At 40.3% G+C, this 25,265-nt stretch overlaps 1 protein-coding gene across 6 annotated transcripts in view; it reads left to right on the top strand.

Annotated features, from left to right (window-relative positions):
• The window catches only part of KIF16B (kinesin family member 16B), a 314,911-nt gene that overhangs the window by 237,129 nt on the left and 52,517 nt on the right, over nucleotides 1-25,265 (top strand). For 4 of the 6 annotated variants that reach the window (XM_074004743.1, XM_005568308.4, XM_065522743.1 and 1 more), the window contains one exon: nucleotides 13,705-13,794. The exons of the other annotated variants lie outside the window; for them this stretch is intronic. In XM_074004743.1, coding sequence (XP_073860844.1) covers nucleotides 13,705-13,794 — 90 coding nt within the window. The remainder of the gene's footprint in view (nucleotides 1-13,704; nucleotides 13,795-25,265) is intronic. 6 annotated transcript variants of the gene reach the window in all.

A 25,265-nucleotide genomic window follows, 5' to 3' on the forward strand; every position in this document is an offset into this window, starting at 1 on the left:
TTTACAACTGAAGAACCACATGACAGGCACTGTGGGGCAGGGACTGTCAAAGTCATGGAACAGTATTAACCCGAGGCAGCAGGTGCAAACTGGTGGTGGAGGATGTGGGGTTTTGTTGGCCTGAACAGATTTTTTTAATTTTGCATGAATTGTCAGTATTTAAAACTTGGGAGACCTGACATAGAAACCCAGATTTGCCAAGATCCTGTGAAAAGTCAGTACAAGCAGGAACTGGGGCCAACATTCCTGCAAGGCAGCACTCACAGGGCAGAACAGCAGCTCCTTTTAGGGCAGGTGTGTGCCCTCCACTTGGCCATAGACCTTGGGATTTCCTGTCATGGAGAAAATCACCCTGATGACATGGTGGCCTCCAGGGACACTCGGAGTCCAACTGCATCGTACAGAAAGGCTCACAGAGCATTCAAAAGCTCACAGAGACGTACAGAAAGGAAAGGTAGGTGGCACCCTGAGGGTGGGCACGCAGGTGGGCCTAGTGTTCTATCTGGCCCCTGGTCACAACTAGTTTACCTGTCCTCTCTCTGTCATCTCAGCCTTCCCCACTTACTATGTGCTTACAAGGACCAGAGTGAAGTTTTAGACAAGGGGCCATGGCAGACAAAAGGGTGCCCAGAGCCAGCACATCTTCTCTCCATGAAAGGAAGCAGGCACAGGCACACCCAGCCAGCCACCTGCTGTGAGCAGTCCTGGGTCTCACCTGTGCTTCTCCAGGAGAGCATGTGTAGTACCAGGATGGGACCAGGCTGGTTGCCATCAGGGCTGGTCAGTTCAGGGGGAACTTAGCTGTCATCCCGGAGGGTGCATATCATGATGTAGCATTTCCCTCCCTTTCTGTCCCTAAGTAACATTCTCGTCTGTTCCATCCTATTTGGTTTTTTAAAATTATTCTATCTTTGGCATGGTCTTACAGTTTATCAACCTGTGGCCTGTATTTAACACATCTTACACACTTTAGGAATTTTGTTGTACCTCACAGGCTGCTTGCTTACATGTCCTAGATCTATCTGTTCTGACATCCTGTGAGATTTGTCTATACCTCGTAAGCTTCTAGCTTACCTGCTGGCTGTATTTAACACTAATTAGCTGCGTCCATCCTCTATAGCACAACTGGATGTTCTCGGATAGCATGGTAGACTCATGCTGTGCTCTCGCTTAACATCCACGCACCGGACCGCACTGGGTTTCGTTCCTGACTGATCTCTGTAGGCAATTGCAGCTCTTTAAGGAAAGAAGCTAACATCTATCAAGAACCTTCTTTACCCAAGGCATTTTGCTAGACATTTCCACAAATTTGGAGAATGTACCAAAATGGGGATAGTATTCGTATTTCACAAATTAGGAAATTATGAATGACTTGCCCAAGGCCACGCAGCTAGTTAGTAGATCAAGATACCTAATGTTCATGTCAGGTCTAAGTGCACTGAGCCATACTTGTTCCCTTACTTACTCATTTTAATGTACCTTCCAAATATCACTACTTTCTACACATTTATAAGTTGAGGCTATATTTTAGTATTGCCCTAGAGATAATGGTCATTTTCAAATCATTACCTGTTTTCAAAATCTACTGTTAGTTTTGTATATGTTTTCACTTTTTTGCCTTGAATTCTGACCAAGTCATGGGTACGTTGTAAATTGGGGCTGTCATTAAGGCTTTGGTAAACCTGAAGAATTTGATGGTAGATTGGCCTGCCAGGAAGCATGAAGAAGAAATGCCCAGAAAAATTGCAGTTTGGGAGTTGAAGCAATCACATTTGCAGTCCAAGAAATTTCTCTTTATTTGGCAGAACAGAAATAAGAGCCATTCCAGTCTATTAGATAAACTATGTACAGATACATCTTTTGGAAACACTCCCTACTTGATAGAAATATAGATGTTCAGAAAGTGTGGAGTGTTGCTGTTGGAATCTGCTTATTAGTAAGTGATGCATTATCTCCCTGCACGTGTATTAGCACAGCCGAGACAAATGGAGTGTTGCTTGTGCCATGTCCATCTAGATTTAAAATTCAGATTCTGTACTATTTTAAAACATAAAATGGCAAGTGAAAGTAACTACACTAAGACTTGAAGAATCACATTTTATCCTGGGATTTTTAAAAATGTATCACCCCTCACCTCTCTTTGCAAACTTTCAGTCTTCTTCTGAAAAGTGAAAAAAAAAAGTATTTTTTTCTTCCCCAGTTTTCACACAAACCAACTGATCTTTTATATTGCCCTTCCTTGGACAGCCATATTTATCTTCACAAAGTAAGTGCTTCCTATGTAAGAAGTGACTAAGAAGAAATGAGATTGAGTTACAAGCACAGAAGAAAAGCAGTTATTACTTTATGGTCATGCTTTCAAATTCCATTTCACCTAAATTTCTATTTTTCTGTCATAAGACTGTATTAGTGTTCCTCCTTCCTTGGCTTCAGAATTTTGGGAGTTTTGCATCTCTTCCTAGAATAAAATTTGTTTTAAAATCACAAAATCATTTTAACTTTCCTTTTTGCAGTTGCTACCCACGGATACACTTGCCTTTCAATAATGAATAATATAACGCCTTTTTAGAAACAGGATCACAGTGCCAGGGGTCACCATCTATTGAGTGTCTAAGCACTGTGCCTAGTCTCTTCACATTTTTTTTACTTCATCTGCAGGTTAGGTATCATGAGTGCATTTTGCAGATGAAGAAATCGGGACCTGAAAGCATTGAGTAATTTATCCAAAATCACACAACTAATAAGTTACTGGGCTAAAGTCAGGATCCAAGTCAGAGTTAATTCAGAGCTTTTCGTTATTTTATTATCCCATGCTGACTGGTGGAGAGTTTACATTCCTTGGTTTGCCTCTGAATATCTGGGTAATTTAAAGGAAAATTGCTTCGACTGCCATTCTCGCCATTTCCCACCGTGTTAAAGTAGAATGATTCCCGCTCTTCCTCACCTGCTTCACAGAGGTGTTGGCAGAGGGGGAAGCACTTTGTCTGTGACAACCTTAGATTTAAAGACGTCCGTCTCCCGGAATCTCAGGGCCTTCACACATTTTATCAAATTTACCTTCAAACTACCCTGTGAGGTAAGTATACTAAAGTAAGTGGTATTACAGCCTATTTTGAAGATGCTGAAGTTAAAGCATGGGGAAGTCATTATTTCTGGTTATTGCAGAAGGCAGGTTTTGGGCCAGCCTGAAAGCCCTGTTGGACTTAGCGGCACTTCATAGCTGCCTCAAGTGTGAGTGTGATTTGGGAGTCAATCACCAGGCTCGTTGCTTCCTAGCACACCAGGTTTAGACCAGGTTCACAAGCCTGAGGCTCTGAGGCACTTTCTGTAGTTGTCAGTGATGCACCTGCGTAGAAGTATGTCTGAAATTTTCCTGAATCGGATGGCTGTGGAATCTCCTATTTGAGCGGCTCTCCTGCTTTCAGGAATCTTCACTCTCCAAGCTCCATACACCTCCCATTTGTGTTACCCATAGACGGGCAGATCGAGGACTGGCATTGGACTGCCCTTTCCTTGTGCAGTGTGCTGTCTTTAGAACCAGGCCCTTCCTGCAGAGGCCCGGCTTCTTCCCTCAAGTACCTTTGAGACAGAATTTCTGCAGTTGGTCAAGCTTCAGGTTCACAGGGTCCACTGCACTGGAGGGGGAAGCCTGCTTGGATTAGGAACTGTTACACAATTGTGGACATGGTCCAGATGGCAGCTGTTCCCTTGCCTTGTGTCCCTGGATGGCTGCTGACCGAGTCTCTCTTTCTTCGTTCCCACATGGCTGCAGAGCTCTGCCCTCCTTTGGGCTCCCCAGAAGGAGAAGCCTGTGAACGTTCCCAAAGTGTCCCTCATGGAGCCAGAGGACGGGATACATTGCAGATATATCTCGGAGCAAATAACTTAAAATACCCCATTAGACTATTGTGTTCTCCCAAGAGCACCGGCCTTTCCATTCCTCCTGCCTAGATATTCCTGGGAGCTCCAAGTGCTGCCACCTTACTAAGCCTAGGAGTTCAGCCCCAGCCTACTTGCTCGGCCTTTATCCCCAAACCGTGTAAGTTAACAGGACCCACCCTCCTAAAGGCAATTTAGAGACTATCTGTTGTTTCTTAATGTGTCTTTTAGGAGCCTCATACCTACCTACCCCAAAATTGTTTATCACAGTATGTTTTCTAAATCAGTGTTCTCTCTAAAGGGAATTTGGTAAATGAGATTTTCTCTTTCTTTGCTTTACAATTTGCCCTCTTATGTCCCCTAATGCCTACTTTCTAAAACCTTTAAACAGTTATAGATAAGTCAGAAAAGGACTATAATGCAGGTCACACTGCTGCCCACACTTCAGGATGAAAAAGTTATAGAAAAGTGTATATTGAAAAGAGGCTGTGAGTGCCACTGTCTCCATTATTTCTTTTATTGCTTAACAAGTATTTGGTACCTGTAATATAATTTTTTTGAAGACCACACTAGAAGGATCAGGATACGGAGGAACAGAAAATATGAATAAGCAGTTCATCCATTCGGGAGACAACTAAGTGTGGGAAGAGAAACACATGAGAAAAATTGAGCAGCACGGAGCCAGTGGGCTCATAGAGGCATAATCAGAAGACATCAAGGCGGATATACATTTTTGCTTGCTTGAAACCGATGGGTGGATTTCAGTGAGTGCAGACGAGAGAGGAGGTGTTCCGGACAACGGGAACAACAAAGACGGAGGCCCGAGGGTAGAAAAGGACAAGTGATGAGTTGGTACTAGGAAACAGTACAGAAGGAGGCTAACCTTGGAGAGGGGCTCTCCTCTCAGGTAGAAGTGAATCAGGAAAATTAAATGAGGATGAAGAGGTTTTGAAGGAAGGAAAATGAATGTAGCAACAGCATTGTTTTGAAATGTGCTAAAAGGATACTCAGGGAGTTGATCTTAAGTGACTCTAATCATCTCAGTAAACCGAGATCATTGTGAGGATGGAAAAATCTAGGACATTTTGAAATACTCATCGCAGAGAATGGAATTTGGAAGGATTTCCAAGTAGGAGTGACTGCTGAGCTAAAATGGCATACCTGTAGTGTAAATTCATTCTACCGTCCTAGGGGGCTGTCTTCAGCAGTGCAGGGCAGCACCCAGGAGAGCAGGCTGACACCACAGGCTCTCAGTTTGGGGGACTGCTCCGATGGGCCCCACCAGAAGGCCTAGGGAGTCAGGAATTTTGAGGTGCTGGTCTCCCAGGGCCAAGAGGACTAACCTGGAGTCCGGCCTCTGTAATTGATCAGAGAGAAAGGACGTAAGCTCCAGGAAGAGGTCACAGTGAAGACAGCCAGACAGAGTCAGCACCTACGGGGTGTGCATGCCCATAAAAATCAGAAAGCACTGGCGCTGTCTGTCCTCGATTTGGGGATGGCAGGGGCAGATCACATTGAGGAGCAATCAGATGGCAGCCTGTGATCTCTCTGGGAGATTGGCATGATAAATGGGGTGTTGGCTTCTTTTACTACTTCTGGCTTAGTACAATTTGCAACAGTTGTCTGAGAGATTTTAATTAAATCTAATACACTAATGCTTGTTACGGTATAGATTCATACATTTGGGATATATTTCATGTTTTCTCAGACACACTCATAGTTATATTGCTGCAGAAGACTTTCAGTAGAATTGGTTAATTAGACCCTGCTCTCTTGGAAACATTGAGGCCTTCCTGCATGCATCTTTTACCAGCCACAGCTTAAAGTCACAGAGCCTGAACTTTTCAAATCACACATAGCTATCACTGGAAAAGTTATTGAGCAGGCACGCCCACTATATTGATTTTTATCTGTTTAGATAGTATAACATTTACTAACTGTACATAGTATTTATTAGAACACACTTTCAGAAGTAGAGATGTAGAAAGAATAAGATTAAAAAAAAGAGAAGTACCAATAGTTTCTTTCCATACCCCATGGAGCATCTCATGTCTTCCACCGTGAGGCCTGCCAACTGGGAGGGTATATATTAGTTTTCATTTTCTATAGTATGTAAGGAGATTTTAATTAAACCTTATGCATTAATGCTTGTTACCATCATACAGGCATGTTCATTAGGAATATATTTCCTATTTGCTCAAACATGTTCATAGTTATGTCACTTCCTAAATTTTATTTTGCAAAAGTCAGACAAAACTTGTTTTAGTATATATTAGGTTGCTATTAGACTGTTTCTTCTAAACAGTTACTAATTACAAGGATTTTTTTAAAATATGCTTGAGGTAGCTCCCCCATATGTTGTTTTAAAAAATATTACTGAAGAGGACTCTACAAGTAACTAGTTAAAGGCAGCCGGTTGGAGTATGATTCCTTGAATGAAAAACTGTTGATTCTCCTCTTTACACCGCTAGATATACATAACCAAATATCTACTGATGACAGATCTTAACACTGGCAATCCTTAAACCAGCAAAATAAGTGTATGACATAAATTTGTGGGAAGCACTCAACTGAGACTTGTTGATAAGGAAATGCAGTCCATCTTGAGGACGTGTTTATGGTGTTTAAGTTGTGCTTGATCATTTTATGGCCCAGGAAAGAAGGATTTGTATCAGTGAGACCACTCAGAGGGAGAGAAGCAATGAATTTGCTCCTCAAATATATGCAGTAATGATACCTTGCATTCTCAACGTTAAATAAAATAATGAAGTGTTTTCATCTGACTGACTTGGTGTACTGATCTTCTGTTCCTCCCTTCTGCATCAGCACCGTATTTCATGCCCGATTTTAATTTGGGACAGAAGAGGGCTTTAATTTTGTCTTTACTTTTGCCTTTCTGTCTATTTTTTCTCAAGATTCCCATGAGCAGATCCTCAGCTCCAGGCGTGGGGTCTTTCCATTCCGGGGAAAGGGTTTAACCGTTTTTCTGTGCAGTGATCATACATGCAGTTGCCTTGTCTACCATTTCTGATATGATTGCTGGTGATATGCATCATCTTCATCTTGTTTGCATGTTGATAGATAAGGGGATATTCAAATGTGTTATATATAAAGGGGGAAGCTTGAGCCTTGCTAATCCCCATATTTAGCCTGAATTCAGGTGAAAATCTCAAGAGTGAAGAATTTTTAAATGTCTCATGCCTTACTATGAACTTGTGTTACAAATATATCAAGAATACACCATATTCTCTGCAGTTTTTTTTTAAGTCATACTGTTGTAACTAATTCAGTAATCTTTGATTCATGTGAACCTTAATGAAACCACCAGAACAGAATAACAGCAACCAAGACTCCAGTAGGCCATGCGTTCTATTTTGCCAATTGAGGTCAAGCCTGAACTCTTACCTAATTTGAAAAGTAAAATAATGTCAAGTATGTCTCTCAGAAAACTACCAGCATCTAACATGGTACCAGGCACATGGCAGGAGCTCAGTAAATGTGTATCTCTGCAATGAGAGTCCACCCACCCCACCCCAGTTACTACCAAAGACAAATGGCTTATTCCCTTAGAAGGCTTAAAATCTCCTAAGTAGAGAGATGTATAATTAATATTAGTTACATAAATCAATTAGTGCAACATTATGTAATTAATATCCTGTGCTATGTGTTCTAATCATGGTGTGAACTAAATGCTAAGGGATGATGGAGGAGATGGAATAAGTGATTCTTCCAGGCAGAAAGGAGTGGGAATGGGGCTGCTGCCCAAGGAAAAATCATGGTTTGGATACTACCCTGGGGACTGAGCAGGAGCTCTCCAGGTGCAGAAAGGGGTGTGTGGTTGAGGAGGCCATTCAGAAGACCCTTCAGAAGACCTATGAATATGCCATATTTCTTTATTCACACGTTGTCTTGGTTGTGAGATTTTTAGTTCACTGGGAGCTGGGATTGCCTGGGAAAGTTCCTAAATGCTGCACTAAGGGCTTTGGCCTGGGAGGGTAGTGGGACATCTGATTTTGAAGTGACAACATGACCAGTGGTTTACAGCCAGGCTGCTCGGACCTTAACCTGCATCACAGTCCCCGGGAGGGATGGTCAGAACAGACTGCTAGACCCCAATCCAGAGTTTCTGATGCAGGAGCTGTGGGTGAGACCTCAGAGCACACATTTCTAACAAGTGCCCCAGTGCAGCTGATGCTGCTCAGCACTGGTTTAGACATTAAACTGAAATATCGAGGGCAGAAGTCATTGAGGTTCTGTGTGTGAGTTTATTAAAATATCAAGTAAGGTAAGAGACAAAAATCACTACCCAGAATATGCCAGTAATGATTTTTATTGTTCATCATATTTGAGACCTTATTATATACACAGGGTTAACGGTTCCAGAGAGTCGCCTCTCTCTCATTAATGGTAGGATTCCTGGAGTCACCAGAAGAGTCACAAAAAGACTCCTCTGATACTTTTACTGACCTCATTAAGCCCAATTCAGAGGAATACAGTAAGTTTATAGCATCATTGTTAGGTTCTTGGAAACTGCAACTTTAAGCAAACCAACTATAGCAGGTCCTCGAATGACGTCATTTCATTCAACATCATTTTTTTAACAGCATTGATGAGAAAACGTGGTTTGGCTATATGCTGTTTTGCCTAAAGTTAGTTTCCAGGAACCTATCGACGATGTTAAGTGTGGATTTAACTGTACATAGAAAATGTAGCTTTGGGCAGCTAAGTTCTTTTCACATTGAGCCATCTTTCTTTCTCCTCCCAGCTCCACACACACACAATGGTAGCATCCCGCCTTCTGTGATAAGCACTCAAGGGTGGAAGGTGTTATTAAGGCAGAAGGGGGTGTCTTGGGGGAACCTTCTTAGATGGGGATTTTATCTTCTCGCTGTCTTGTCATCTTGTGCCCGAATGCCTTTTGTATCTATTGCCTAGGAAATCACTTAGCTATATCATCACGTTCTCCCCAGTATTTGGTGTATGCAGTTCATTAGAGAAGCTGGTATCACTTATAAGGATACTATTCTGGGGCCACTGCGGGAAAGAGGAATGATACCCAAAATTGTGAGGCAGGTTTAAAGTACCATTTCACTATTGGGAGATTTCAAAACATGGTGCAACATTAATTAGCTGTGAAAGCAACAAAGAGGAAAACACCGTAGGCTAAATCCCCACAAGCTGAGTGTCCAGTTCCTTTATCCTGATTTTGTTTGAGGCCTGCACAGAGAGATTTTAAAAAGGCATTGCTGATTCATTGTCACTAAGAGGCAGAGTATATTTAAGACAAGTCCATCTGGGGGCTCCCCCTTCCAACTCTTCAGAATGCCGGTGATGTGTCAAGTTCTCCTCTAAGGTGCAGTGACCAACAGGTAAAAATCTTAGCTCTCCTTAGAGCTTACATTCTAGTTGGGAAGAGAGACAAGAAACAAGATATATTAGTAAATCCAGATCATGTTAAGTAATCAGAAGTGCTAAGTAGAAAAATAAATAGGGAAGAAGAGTAAGCAGTATTGAATGGGAAAAAGAGGATGCAGTCTTAGATAAGATATCTACGAAGGACATCACTAAGAAAGTGACTTTTGAGCAAAGACTTGAAGGAAATGAGGGAGCTAGTCATGTGAAAACATGGGAAATGAACATTCCAGAAAGAGGAAAACATAAGCAAAGTCTCTAAGGCCGTACTTGCTGTGTAGCATGTTGGGTACACCCTAGATGAGCAAGGAAGAGAGTGGTTGGGGAAGAGCCAGGGAGGAGACAGATTGTAGAAATCCTTGTAGATACTGGAAGAACTCAAACTCGTACCCTGAGTCAGATGGGACACGTTATGAGGATGCTCCATATGTGCAAAGAAATGGCCCCATCATACTTAATTTTTAACAAGATAACTTAGGCTCCTGTGTTGAGAAAAAAAATGAAGGAAGGAGGCAAGACTGTAAGCAAGGAGACCAACTAGGAGGCTGTTAAAAATAATCCAGGCAAGAGATGATGGTGTTTGGACCAACATATGAACAGTGGAGATAGTGAGAAATGGTCATTTTCTCATTCTATTTTGGAAGTTTGGCAAGAAGGGATTCACTGACTGACTGGATGTGAGGTGTGAATGAGAAAGACAGACATCAAGGATGATGCCAGAGTTTTTGCATGGAACAGGGAGAAGAATATTGTCATTTACTGAGATGGGAAGGGGGAGCAGGTTTGGATGAGATTAATTTTGTTAAGTGCATCCATGATAAGTGTGAGATGCATATCAGACATCCGAGTAGGCCAGCTTGTCAAGTAGGCGGTAGGATATACGAGTCTGGGTTCAGGAGAGAGGTACGGGCATCCAGGGAGTCATCCACATGTAAATTTATGCTGCAAGATGGGATGAGGTCACCAAAGCAGTGAGTGCAGGTAGAAAATAAAACATATTCAAGGATTGAGCCCTAGAGGACTCTGATGTTTAGAGGTCAGGGAGATGAGAAATCCCAGATGAAGAGAAAACTAAGATAAGAGTGTAGCTACCTGGAAGCTGAAATAAATGAAAAAGATGTTTGAAGGAGGAGAACGCTATCAGACAGCTGTGTCAGATCCTTCCCATAGACCAAGTACAATCAAAACCAGCATTGACCAGTGGATTTAGCAATACAGAAGTCATTGCTAACCTTGATAAGAGTAGTTTGGGTGGAATGGTGAGTAGATTTCTGAAAGACACCACAATTAACAATTTTCTCTCCTCCCTCCTGCACCAACACAGCCTCCTTTCTATCACACTACTCCATGAGCATTTAAACGCACCATTATTTCTCACATCTTAAACTCCCATCTTGACTTCCCTTTCCCTTCCATCTACCACTCCATTTCTGTCCTTTCCATTAAGACAAAATTCCTGAAAAAGCCTATTCTTGATGTCATCAATTACTTCCCATTATTCCCTGGAATTTTGTTTTAAGGACTTAAGGCTGTCAGCTGAGAGGATGGAGAGAGGTGGTGAAGACTTGAGGACAAAGAGGAGTAATCATTTTGTAAGAGAATGGAAGAGTGCACAGAATTGGAAAACGTGGCGTGACTGGTGGGTGTCATCAGAGGCGGACTTAACAGTGGCAATTGTGACTTTAAAATGAGATCAGTCTGTTTGGTGGTGTGCTATTCCTCAGCCCCATTCTGCTGGGCAGGTGCAGGCAGGGAGTGAGCAGACAGTTGGTTTTAACAAGAGTTGTGATTTATTTTTGTCCAGAGAATTTCAAGAGTGGGACAGATTTGAGGTTTTGTGCTTATGAGGATTTCTCATGGTTTTCAAGTTGAGTGAGGAGGAAACCAGGGCAGAGGTAAAAGGACATTAGAGGTCAGGGTGTTGGAGGGATCATCTGTGTAATTAATGAAATTACCAAGAATCATGCAGGAGATCAGTAGGACCGAAGCAGATGACAGTGAGCAACTCTAAACCTTCAAGGAATTGGGGAAGCAACCAGGGTGAATGGCTGCCTGCCAGGAGAAGGGTAGAGTGGCAGGGTCTGAAGGCACTATGCTCACAGAGTAGAGATTTCAGAAAGGATACAGGAGCAGTTATGTGGAAGTTGGAGTGAAGAACAAGAGTATCAACCCCCATCCCAGCACGGTAGGATGAAGAGTGTTGGGGAGAAGACGGTCCCAGCTGGAGAGCATTGCCAGGGAAGTGCTTCCTCACGGGAGAGCAGGGTTTCAGTTAGAGCAAAGATGAAGGGGATGTTCCAGCAGAGCCCGAGGTTCTGGGAGATTTTGCTGATGATTGTCCGTGAGTCTAAGAAGTGCAGTGAAAGCATTTCAGGAGAAGGAAGGAGATCCGGGAACATCAGAGTCTGAGGAATGCGAGAAACCTAAGCTTCTGGAAGTGGCTTTCTGAGGAATCTTGAGTCCCAGTATAGTATAGTCTCACCTGTGAAACATCCTGCATCTTGCTCCTCACAGGTCATGGAGTAGTTCCATTAACTTCTGGGCTTTTCCGGGCGAGCAGGCAGCAGCATGCCATGTTGGAAGGCAGCAGGGCCCACTCATGCTCCAGCTGGTCTTTGCCACCTGGTTTGTGTCCAGTCAAGACTGTGGATTTTGGGGCTGTGGCCTGGAGGAAGCCCCACATCCTCACTGATTGTGCTGGCCTTGCCCTCAGTGCCTAAGTGGGGTCTGCTGAGGAGCAAGCCAGAGAGGAAGGCCAACTGGCCTCGCAGCCAGGAGCAGGGTTTCCCAAGCTCATGCAATGTGCTTACCAGCTTTAAACGCTTACTGCAGCTGCAGAGCACCTGCACTGTTGTTTGTAATTATTTTCTGTAAATACATTCACTTTTGTTTTCTTGTGGAAATGTCTTTTTCAAGGAAACTCATATGAAACCTGCCACAATTGAAAAGTTATTGTAAAAAATGAGTACAGAACCAGGATGACGAAAAATTTAAACATGTACATCCTCATACACCCTAGATCATCTCATTTGCCACTTCGGGAAGTGAGCGAGTCAGATAATGGCTGGGACTCAGACTCACTCCTCTTTTACAAAGCTGCCCACCTGTGTCTTCTCTCTTTCTTGTTTCTACTTTCCTATTGATGGCCCTATGATTTACATGCGGGAGAATCAGGCTGAATTATTGTACTTGAGCATTTCCCTTATGTGCAAGTTAAGTTCCCGTAAAGGCGCGTGGCCCATGCAAAGGCCCTGAGGTGGCAGAGAATATGTGCATTCAGGGATGCAGCAAGAGTGAGGACACCTAGTGGGAGAGGCCTGCACACCGGCTGCTGTAGGCAGGTTAAAAACATAGGTCTTTTTCTGTGAGCAGCGTGAAGCTCCCCTTAAGCAGGGTCGCCTCCCAAATCAAATGATTAGATTTGAGTTCTAAAAGATCTCTTTTCAGTCATGCAGAAAAGGGATTGGAGAAGGCAGATATGGGGTGGACAGTTGGGAGACGCTCTTGCAGAGTCCACAGGAGACCCAATGGCCTAGAGTCAAATGGTGCTGATGGCAAAGGATGGAAGGATAAAGTTCTAAGAAATGTTTAGAAGGCAAACGGAGCAAGACTTAGCACCTGCTTGAATGCAGGGATAGGAAGAGAAGGGAGATCAGGGATGACTTCGGCATCTCTGGCTGGCATCGCTTGGTAGGTGGTGGTAGAATGCTTTGAAATGGAGGACACCGGAGCTGGGACTGGAGGGATTATGTTGAGTATGGTTTTGGACAAATTGAATTGGAAGTTCCTGGGTGACGTGGAAAGAACGATGTGTCTAAGTTGGGTACGTGGGTCTGGAGCTCAGAAGAAAGGTGGGAAGTGGAGAAAGGAATTGGAGTTTCATTGCCCTGTGCTTTAGGTGTGATTGTAAAGGCTGATGTGGTCTACCTGCCTCTTCTTGTCACTGTGACCTTTCCTATTTGAGCTGATGTGCAACAGAGTTTCTACTCCAGTCAGCCTATTAAAGGCTGGATTGATTATTCTCCCTCTGAAAAAAGGCAAAATATACTGCTGTGTTATTATACTAACAATGACTGAGATGCAGTGAGTTTTTTTCCTCTTCCACCTCCTCTTCTTTAGAAATGTTTCTATAAAAAGGGACACTTTTTATAGCCAATTAAGAGATGACCATCTGCCCCTCACTTTCCATAGGCAAACTGACTGTAACAAGATCTGAGAGCCAAAGCTGCACATTTAAGTAAAGTACATTTATTATTTCTAAGTTGTATTTATGCAGCTAGATTCATGTTTTCAGTTCTGGAGAAATTTTACATACTAATCACTTTTTGTTAATTTAATTTTTAAATTGTTTTGAAAAATTTTGGTGACTTTTGCTTCTTAATGCTTATTCATTTTGGTTTTCCTGGTTAATAGATTACTGTCCTAGATGAGACATGGACTGTATTCAGGCGTTACAGTCGTTTTCGAGAAATGCATAAAACATTGAAGTTAAAGTATGCAGAGGTAAGTCATGAAATTATTATCTCCAATTAAGAGCATTCATTTTATAAAGTAAATGAGCTGATTGCATTAGCAATGTTATCTCTCTCTCTCTGTCTCTCTCTTTCAGATACTGGCTTATTAGTGTCACCAAGTCTTATTTCAATTATCCATTTATCAAAGATAACTTTTAAATTTTTATTCTTTGTTCCATTTCTGTTCTACACAATTTAAACATTTTCTAAACACAACATTTTGAAAGTGATAGTACAGTGACAGTAAGTGAACTCCATCCTTCTCATAAATTTTATGGTTAATTTTAAATAAATATTTTAATCAATTTATAACTTCTCAATTATGAGACCTATTAAAATTAAAATAACTTGTTCACATAGATTTACACTTTTTTCTTTAAAAAAGAAAGACTACATTCATGCTTAGTCTTCTACTTAATGAGAAGTCAAGTCATAACAGTTATTTTGCCATTGAACATAGAGGGAAAGGTAGATAGAAAATGCAGAATTATCTAGAGGCCAGAAAGCATTTCATGCATCAGATCAAATACCCAGAGGGTATTAATACATTAATCGTCTTTTCCTTTTTGAACAAACACTGGTTTCTCAAGTAATGTTAAGCACAGTGTTCCTAGAATGAATGTGTGTTTTCCAAGTGATGATGCTGATAATTTTACTTCAACTAAAGGAAGCATTATCTAGGTCCAGCTTTCTGGGAATTTTCTGGAATTTCTGGGATTGATTTGACTGACTGCAAATCAATCAACAATCATCTAATTAGCCTGCTTTCACCAAATACTGGTTTTTAGCACTGTTTTTATGGTTTTTTTATGACATTCTAAAAAATAATTTAGTTAGAAATTTGGTTCACTAATTTGGTTCACATTAAATAATGTTTCCTTAACATTCTCATGGCTTCCACCCTTTTTAAAATCTGATATAAAATACAAAGAAAAATAACTTTTTGTAAATAAAATGGTTCCCTGATGTATAGAAGAATCTTCAGCTCAGGTAGAATTAAGCTGTGTTCGTTTGTTTGCATTGCTATAAAGGATTACTGGAGACTGGGTAATTTATGAAGAAAAGAGGTTTATTTGGCTTACAGTTCTACAGGCTCTACATGAAGCATAGTGCTGACATCCACTTCTGGTGAGGGCCTCCGGAAGCTTCCAATCATGGCGGAAGATGAAGGGGAGCCAGTGTGTCACATGGGGAGACAGGGAGCAAGAGAGAAAGGAGGAGGTCCTAGACCCTTTTTCACAATCAGATCTCAAGGTACTCATTACTATGGGATACCACCAAGCCATTTGTGAGGAATCTGCCCTCAAGATACAACACCTCCTACTAGGCCCCACCTCCAACATTGGGGATTATATTTCAACATAAGATTTGGTGGGGATACACATCCAAACCATATCTTAAGCTATCTCTGAAATTCTGTTACTAAGCTGTCACACTCTAGCCTTTTATTACAAATTTAGGAAACTTCAAGTGGGAATTTGTTCCCAAGAGGCTTCATTCCGGAAGTAACTGTAATAACTTCTAAATCAAATTATTAAGTTTGTATCTGCGGTTTAACTTTCATGTCTCAAATCAATATTGACAGTTAAAAGAAGTATTCTGTACATATGAAATGTATAGAGCAGCTTGTTTTTAAAGTGAGCTTTGCAGCTCATTAACCACTTGGTTTTAAGTGCCTACATCAGTATTTTAATAGTGGTCAGATTTTGCGTATTTAATTAAAGTCACTGAATTCCCAAAGCAATACATAGAAAAAGCAATTTCCATGAAATAAAAGCACTCAGACTTTATATATACACACACACATTCATTCCAGGATGTATTTATTTTATATTGATTCTTTAGTTAATTTAACCCATTCTGTGTAAGCGCATTTTTCTAGATTCCAGTAATACTGTGGTAGATAAGAACAAAAATTTCTTCTTCTGTATATGTTAAATATGGGGCAGACAGTAAACAAGGAGAAAATAGTAACTAGCACTTTAAGAGTAAGCATGCAGTGTTGCAGTTACCATTTAAAGTGAGTTACGTGCCTTATATGAAAAATAGCAGTAAAGAATGGTGGTGCAGAAGGGGTTGGGCACGTTAATACAAGGTTGTTTCAGGGTTGGGCTTTCTGACAAGGTGGCATTCTGGTTGATATATTAGCTGAGAGATATTTAAAAGAGTTTTCAGAGCACCAGTATACAACTCTAATCTGTGTTTTTAAAGAAAACTCCAGAATGAATATAACAGAAACAATCTTTAAAGATATAATAGAAGAAAACGTACCCAAGGTTAAGAATGACATGAACCAGTGAGTCAAAGAAATTACCTGGTACCAGGCAAAATGAATGAACATAGATTATCACATATGTAAGAGTATTTTCAAGAGGAAAAAGGGTGTATTACAAATATGTTTTAAAAAATTAACCTTCAACTGAAGAAAATCCAGTTGGTGTCATTCATTAATTCACTCAACTGTATTGAGCAACTCTGCATGGTGAACACAGTGTGAACAAGACAGCTGCATTCCCTCTTCTCATGAAGTAGACAGAATAAACAGTAAACAAATAAGGCAATTTCAGTTTGTGTAAAGTGAATTAAACCAGGCCTTGTGATAGTGTGGCATGAGAGCTGGGCAGTGGACTACTTTAGGTGGGTCAGGCCAGGCACACATTTCTGAAAGTGTGGGATTTGTGCTGAGATCTGAATGTTGAGAAAGAGCCAGCCGTGAAAATCTGGAGGTGGGTACCTTGTAACTCAGGGGAAGAGCAAGAGCCAAGGCCCTGCAGTAGAACCAAGTTTGGTTTGTTCCAAGAACAAAAAGGCCTGGAAAAGTGGTGAGGGTGGTAGAGGAATGTGGGCAAAGAGGTAGGAAGGGACTCTATCATGTGGAGCCTTGAACTGTATTCATCGTGCATGGGAAGCCACTGGACAGTATACAGGAAACCCTGTAACAAAGTGGTTTTATTTACACTCTTAAAAAGTGATTTTAATGGGATGGATTGTTGGGGTGCTAGAGAGCTCAAATCCAGAAGTCTTTTTAGACATTAATTTGAGGATACTTTTAAACACCCAACTGGAACTATCGAGAGAGATATGAAGGATATAAGCCTAAAGTTTAAGGGAGAAAGATATTATGAACCTTCTCTTAGAAACACAAGTTATTGTTTGGATCAGGAATAATTAAGAAATTTTTTTTTATTTCTTTTACAATAATTAAGTAAAGTCCTTTTGTTTCTGCTTCAATTTCTAGCTAAGTTTCAGTCTTCAGACCATTTCTATTCATAGGCGACTTCTGCTCACAGAAGCCCCTTCTCCTGAAGACAGGCTCAGGATCTCAGTGATAGCCAAGAATGGAAATTGATTTTCCATGTCATGTTTAATTTTGTGGCTTATAATTACTCTCTCATAAGGACAAAAAAATGTTATATATAAAAGAGAACCTACAAACATGTGTGCATGTGTTTGATGGAAAACAGACTATGGGAGTGGTGATTTGAAACCTTGCAGTAAGCTCCTAAAACAAACAGCACATGTTGAAAGGTACAGACCCCGAGGTGTGCCATGCCGTTGTTTGTGTCCATAGCCACAACTCCGACACTTACAGGGTGCTGACCGTGGGCCAGGTGCCGTGCTGTGCATCTCATGTGGTTCTCTGGCATCACTGAGAAGTGCGGGGGCTGTTACCCTCCTCGTTTTACAGAGGCAGATACTGAAGAGCGGGAGATGTAAATAACTTGCCTTGTGTCAAACAATTGATGAGCAGAAGACAGTCCCAGGCCATTGCACTCTACTTTCTGTTTCTAAACCAACAATAATATAAAAATGGGAAAAAAGAATTGTTTCTAAAAACACAGTAGCCTGTCATTCTGGATCTAAATCTTATTTCACTCACGACAGCATTGTCCATTTAACATTTTTAAGATAAAGCTTGAAATTAAGTTGAATATCAGCTGTCTTTTTTCCTGTAAAGTTCTTTTTTCTCTTATGCAGCTCAGCTTCACGTAGTCTTACTTGCTGAGTATTTGTTGGGACTTGAGATCAATGTTTATTAGGTATTTGTCAATTATTATTACTCTCATTAGTGCTTATATTATTACCATCTCTGTAAATAATGCTAATCTGCTACCTCTAAGTGGACTATTTGGCCTGACAACATCCTAGAAATAACTTGATTTGCTAAAGACCTAATTCTTTCAGGAAAGCCAAAGGGTTGATACAAAAGGATCCTGAAAATTTCTTCTCATGGGTGACTGTTTTATAGCCAAGTGGGAACATATTTTATTTACTTCACTCCTTCACCAGATTGGGCTCATTATTTCTGTGGAAGTAGAAGACTATTCTGGCTCTCTTAATTGCAAGGGTAACAAAATGTTTGATGATAGTTTATTTTTAAATGACACATATTAAATTTACCTAGCCATACAAGGCTCCAAAATTTTAATCAAGCCAAGAAATATTGAAAAGCACACTGGAATTCAAAATATACAGAAATTGTTATATGCTTGCCAGGATAGACTCTTCTGTTACTTTAACACTTTCGTTTTAGTTATAGGCTATAGTCTTTTGGAACTTTGTCTAAAATGATATCCTGCCCATTCACATTTCATCTGGAGTTTAGCCATGGAGTTTCATCCTCCTGGGGGATATAACTTTAAAGCAGTTTGATGTGACAGGTCTCTTGATGGATATTTGTTTTCTTTCGGTAATCTTTTTTCCCCAATAATAAATTACATGTTCATTATAAAAGATTGACATTATTCAACAATATATCCATGGAATGTGAAAGTTCTTCTTAATCTAACCCTCAGTAGAAACAATTTGCAACACTCACCAGGAAGTCCTCCTGGGTCCAGCTATGCATTCAGACTCACAACTCCCGTAGCCCATGCTCAGCATCAGGTTCCCTGGGAAGGACACATGAAAAGAACCACTGCTTGCCAGCAGGGCACAGGGGCTTGGAGAAGCCCCCCAAGCAGTCTCTGGAACAGTCCACTCAGCTGTCTGAGAGCTGTTCCTTGCCTCACTTCTCCAGGTGATAGCTAATGTACACAGACTTGAGCCCCACGTGGGCGTGTGTGAGAACCACTCTGGCCTAGAATCCCGTGCCAGAAGGGAACCAGTGTCTCTAGTAACAACCCCATGGGCAGAATTTCCAGAGTCCCAGAAGCCTGCTGAGTTATGAGTCACCTCACTCAGAGAAGCCTAAAGCTATGGCTTCCCACCAGATAGCTGTCATTCCCCCTGTCCAGATGCAACTTATTGAGGCAGGGAGTCGGGGGTGTCATTTTTACCATGAGCATGAGCAGCGTTGCCTCGTAACAAACTTGGCACGTCACCTTATCAGGTTTCCAGAATCCTGTTGATGGACATTTGGGTAGTTTCCCAATTATTGCTGTTGTGACTACTACTCTGTGAACATTCTTGAACATACCTGTATGTCTTCTGGTTCATGTGTAAGACTTTCTGTGAAGAAATTTGATAATTGCTTAAATGTTCTTAAAGACTTTGTGAAAAACCAAGATCTGTAAAGAATGCACTAAGTTAGGTAGACTGAGAGCCCTGAAAGCCATCACCCTAGCAAGAAAGTTTAAGAATTCCTTAACCATCATTGCAGCTAAGCCTTCTAATCTCCCTGTTCACTCACATTCATTTGGTTAATTATTTACTATAATGTCTCCTTAAGGAGAATGATGTGCTGGTCAACTGAAGACCCCTCAGGGATACTTTATATACATTTGGGTGGTGAGCCAATTAAAGTGATAAGGAGTGGTTGATTATTAGATATAAGATAAGTCTCTGAATAAAATAGAAGCAACCTAAGGTTATTACAAATAAAACTTATGATTTGAGAAGACAAGAAGACACTGGGTTCCATAAAATTCTGGGAAGTTGGGGTTGAGAGCAGAGGAAAAGCAAAAACCAAAGAAAAATTTAGTCCTTTTTTTAATTGTATGATGACAAATTTTATGAATAGAAAACATAAATTTTTTGTACTTTGTAATACTGAAGAACAACAGATTTGCTGCACGTGATCTTCAATCATATGCAAATGTTATTGCCATTCTGTTTTCAGATTCACCGTATGAGTAGGCTGAGTTCTTCACTGGAGGTGCTGCATTATTCAGGGTTTTTTAAATTGTTGTTTTATTTTTATTTATTCATTTTCTTTAATCTTAGCAGTTTCTTCTAGATTTTAAATGGGTTTAAAATCTATTTTAAGAATAGATTTTATTTTAAGAATTTTATTTTAAGAATAAAATCTCTTCATCTATTGACAGGTATTATGCAAGATAATAGCTCCTTCTGGCATTCATTTTCTGCTCTCCGTCATTGACCTTGTATGGAATCTTAATCAAATTAAACCTATGTTTTCCAATTCGTGTCTGTAAAATGATAATGCCACAGCTAGTTTGTAGAAGATTGTGAGAGCCTCAGATACAATGTATTACTGAAAGCAACTCTGAAGTATTATGCAGCATCTGCCAGAGAGCAGATCTTTGAAATTTTATCATGCAAATAATTTCTGTAGTGCTCTTTTTCTATATGAAAACTATGTATTTTTGACTCGATTAAAATCAGTGTGAGGCTTTTAAATATCAATCAAGTTACATTCTCAGAAACAAAGCCCCCATGAAGTGTTCTCTTTTTGTTTCTATGAGGAGGAGATAGAGTTACTGTTTCTGTCTGGTGTTCATGAAGCTTACCTATAGATCCAGGTCACAATCCGAGAGTTCAACAAGAGAGAAACATTGCTCATCAAGCTGAAGAGAAAAAAACTTTTAAAACCACATCTCTTTTTCAGCCATTAACATGAGTAGTGAAGAGCTAGTATCTTCCTAGCTTTTTGGATGACTGGTCTGGCATTTTAATAAAGTTAAATGACATGAGGCTGGAAGGTCATAAGTCATCAGGAGAGCTGCTGCTTCCAGGAGATTCAGAGATGCCAACTCCTGTCTGATTTCTATTTTAGAAGACTTTATTTTCATGCATTTCACAAGGAGTCCTTCTTTTCAAATGCTAGAGCCTCATGAGCCCTGCTATGGACTGAAGGTTTGTGTTCCTCCTAAATTGTGTTAAAATTTAACCTACAATTTGTTCGTATTAAGAGATGGGGCCTTTGGGAGGTGACTAGGTCATGAGACCCTCATAAATGGGATTAGTGCCTGAGGGAGCTTGCCCCCACCTCCTGCCATGTGAGGACACAGAAGGCGCCATCTGTGGAGAACAAGACCTCAGCAGATACTGAATCTGCTTACACCTTGATCTTGGACTTCACAGCCTCCAGAACTGTGAGCAGTAAATTTCTGTTCTTCATAAATTACCCAGTCAAAGGTATTTTGTTATAGCAACCCAAATGGACTAAGTCAGGCACCTTACTTTTCAAGGACATAAATCTCACAGTGAAACAGATGAAGCACTGGAATCACTCATTGAGGGTCTTTTTATGATATTCTTGGCTGAATGATTCTGAAGCCAGTTTGTGCTGCTGTGCTTAGAGGCAAGAGAATGAATTTTGAAAATGAGACATTTCATATATTAAAATGTACAATCAAAGCAAGTGGTAAGGGATGCCTGTGCATCATGAGCGTGGAAGCTACATGGAACAGTTCATGTTGCTTGTCTTCATCATAACTAAGTTATCACAGTGAGTCATTAGAGTCCCCAAGTTTCAAGCACAATCAGCCTCAATCAGCCACATCCCTAGGGAGCTCCCTTCTCCCCACAAAGCTGAGAGAAAAATATTTTGAGAGCCTTCCATAAAAATGGAAAATTGCTGTGTTAGAGCAATTGTTCTCTCACATCTGGCATTCTCTGGGTGCCCAGTAATTACCAGTGGGAGGGAAGAAAACGACTAGGCAAGAGGTTATTTAATTTGTAGATGGACTTCTCAGTTGGTGCTGATGAAACATTTCTCACCTTCTTGATTTTCTGAGCAGCATCGAAGAAAGAAATGAAAATAATTTGGCTATTGGCCTTTTATTTGTCTTGGACAACTATTAGCCATCCATTATTGAAATGTATTATAGCAGTTTTATTACTAGCATTTCAAGTTTAATATAAAAATTGCAAATCTGCTCACCACCCAAATTATAATGCTACCAACTGTAGCCACAGGGAGCACCCAGTAAGCCTTAGATAAATTCAGTTGCACCAAGCCCTCAGCCTCCTTGAATTTCTAAATAGCAAACAGCTATGCAGACAAAAATAGAATACTGCCAGCTTCCTGACCTTGTACATTATCAGAGGCCCAGGTATTTCACTGTGTGGTTTGTATCACACCATTCTCTTCAACTGGTAAATAAATAGCATTTAAATCACTGCTTTCAAGGATGAGTGGAGGCACAATGAGCATCCAAATTACCTGGGAAGCTTTTCCAAAATATGCAGACTCAGGCCCCAAACTAGGAATTTCTTATTCAGTAAATCTGACTTGGGGCTCAGGAGTGTGTAATTGGGAGAAAATCCTCCATAGGATGCTCTCTGGACCACTGATTAAGACATTGCCTATCCTCTTTTGCATCTCTCTTGGGTGCATTAGTTGATTTTTTTTTTTTTTCAGTAGATGTTTGGGGAACAGGTGTGTTTGGTTACATGGATAAGTTCATTAGTGGTTAGTGGTGATTTCTGAGATTTTGGTGCACCCATCACTCGAGCAGTGTACACTGTACCCAGTGTGTAGTCTATTATCCCTCACCCCTCTCCCACCCTTTCCCCTGAGTCCCCAAGTCCATTGTATCATGTTTCCTCAGAGTTTAGCTCCCACTTAGGAGTGAGAACATATGATGTTTGGTTTTTCATTCCTGAGTTACTTCACTTAGGATAATGGTTTCCAATTCCATCCAGGTTGCTGCAAATGCCATTATTTTGTTTCTTTTTATGGCTGAGTAGTATTCCATGATGTGTGTGTGTGTGCACGCATGTGTATATATACATGTATATATACACATACATATATATGTGTGTGTGTATATATACACACATATGCATACGCACATATATATAACATTATCCATTTGATTGATGGGCATTTGGGCTGATTCCATATTTCTGCGATTGTGAATGGTTCTGCTATAAACATGTGTGTGCAAGTGTCTTTTTCATGTAATGACTTCTTTTCCTCTAGGTCGATACCCAGTAGTAGGCTTGCTGGATCAAATGATAGATCTACTTTTAGTTCTTTAAGGAATCTCCATATTGTTTTCCACAGTGGTTGTACTAGTTTACATTCCCATCAGCAAGTGTAAAGCTGTTCCCTTTTCACCACATCCACGCCAACATCTTTTATTTTTTTGATTTTTTAAATTATGGCCATCCTTGCAGGAGTAAGGTGGTATCACATTGTGGGTTTGATTTGCATTTAACTGATAATTAGTGATGTTGAGCATTTTTTCATATATTTGTTGGCCATTTGTATATCTTCTTTTGAGAATTGCCTATTCATGTCCTTAGCCCACTTTTTGATTGGATTATTTGGGTTTTTTGTTTTTTGTTTAGTTTTTGTTTGTTTGTTTGTTTGTTGCTGATTTCTTTGAGTTCCTTATAGATTCTGGATATGAATCCTTTGTTGAATACATAGTTTGCAAAGATTTTTTTCCCACTCTATGGGCTGTCTGTTTATTCTGCTGATTATTTCTTTTGCTGTGCAGAAGCTTTTTAGTTTAATTAAGTCCCGTCTATTTTTCTTTATTTTTTGTTGCATTTGCTTTTGGGTTCTTGGTCATGAAGGCTTTGCCTAAACCAATGTCTAGAAGAGTTTTTCCGATGTTATCTTCTAGAATTTTTACGGTTTCAGGTCTTCTATTTAAGTCTTTGATTCATGCTGAGTTGATTTGTGTATAGGGTGAGAGATGAGGATCCAGTTTCATTCTTCTACATGTGGCTTGCCAATTATCCTAGCACCATTTGTAGAATAGGGTGTCCTATCCCCACTTTATGTTTTTGTTTGCTCTGTCAAAGATCAGTTGGCTGTAAGTATTTGGGTTTATTTCTGGGTTCTCTATTCGGTTGTGTTGGTCTATGTGCCTGTTTTTATACCAGTAACATGCTGTTTTGGTGACTATAGCCTCATAGTATAGTTTGAATTGGGTAAAGTGACGCCTCCAGATTTGTTCTTTTTGCTTAGTCTTGCTTTGGCTGTGTGGGCTCTTTTTTGGTTCCCTACAAATTTTAGGGTTTTTTTTCTAGTTCTGTGAAAAATGATGGTGGTATTTTGATGGGAATTGCATTGAGTTTGTAGATTACTTTTGTCAGTATGGTCATTTTCACAATACTGATTCTATCCATTTATGAGCATGGGATGTGTTTCCATTTGTTTGTGTCTTCTATAATTTCTTTGAGCAGTGTTTTGTAGTTTTCCTTGTAGAGAACTTTCACTTCCTATATATATTTCTAAGTTTTTTTTTTTTTTTTTCAGCTATTGTAAAAGGGGTTGATTTCTTTATCTGATTCTCCACTTGGTTGCTATTGGTGTATAGCAGCACTAGTGATTTGTATACGTTCATTTTGTATCCTGAAACTTTACTGAATTCATTTATCAGATCTGGAAGCTTTTTGGGTGAGTCTTCAGGGTTTTCTAGGTGTACAATTATATCATCGTGAACAGTGACAGTTTGACTTCCTCTTTCTGATTTGGATGCCCTTTCTTTCTCTCTCTTGTCTGATTGCTCTGGCTAGGACTTCTAGTACTATGTTGAATAGAAGTGGTGAAAGTGGGCATCCCCCTTGTCTTGTTCCAGTTCTCAGGGGGAATGCTTTCATCTTTTCTCTGTTCAATATATTGTTGGCTGTGGGTTTGTCATAGATGGCTTTTATTAACTTAAGGTATGTCCCTTCTATGCTGATTTTCCTGAGGGTTTTAATCATAAAGGAATGCTGGATTTTGTTAAATGCCTTTTCTGCATCTCTTGAGATGATCATGGGATTTTTGTTTCAGTCCTGTTTATGTGGTGTATCACACTTATTGACTTGGGTATGTTAAACCATCTCTGCATCACTGGCATGAAACCCACTTGATCATAGTGGATTATCTTTTTGATATGCTGTTGGATTTGGTGCGCTAGTATTTTGGTGAGGATTTTTGCAAGTATGTTCATCAGGGATACTGGCCTGTCATTTTCTTTTTTGGTTGTTATGTTCTTTCCTGGTTTTGGTATTAGGGTGATACTGGTTTTAAAGAATGCTTTAGGGTGGATTCCCTCTTTCTCTATCTTTTGGAATAGTTTTAATAGGATGGGTACCATTTCTTCTTTGAATGTCTGATAGAATTCAGCAGTGGGTTGATTTTTCATTAGTGTAAAGCACCAGACCTAAAAGATGATTTCCAGTGACAAATATTCTTGTCAAAATTGACAGACTCATTCAAACCTAGACAGTGAAGAAGAAATGTTAATTGTCTCTTTGATCACCAAAGATGTGGACTTTATTACTCTTTCCTCTGCAATAAACAAGGAAACTTCCACAGCAATGAGCTTG

The sequence above is a fragment of the Macaca fascicularis genome, chromosome 10 (assembly GCF_037993035.2).
Source record: "Macaca fascicularis isolate 582-1 chromosome 10, T2T-MFA8v1.1".
Lineage (NCBI taxonomy): Eukaryota > Metazoa > Chordata > Mammalia > Primates > Cercopithecidae > Macaca > Macaca fascicularis.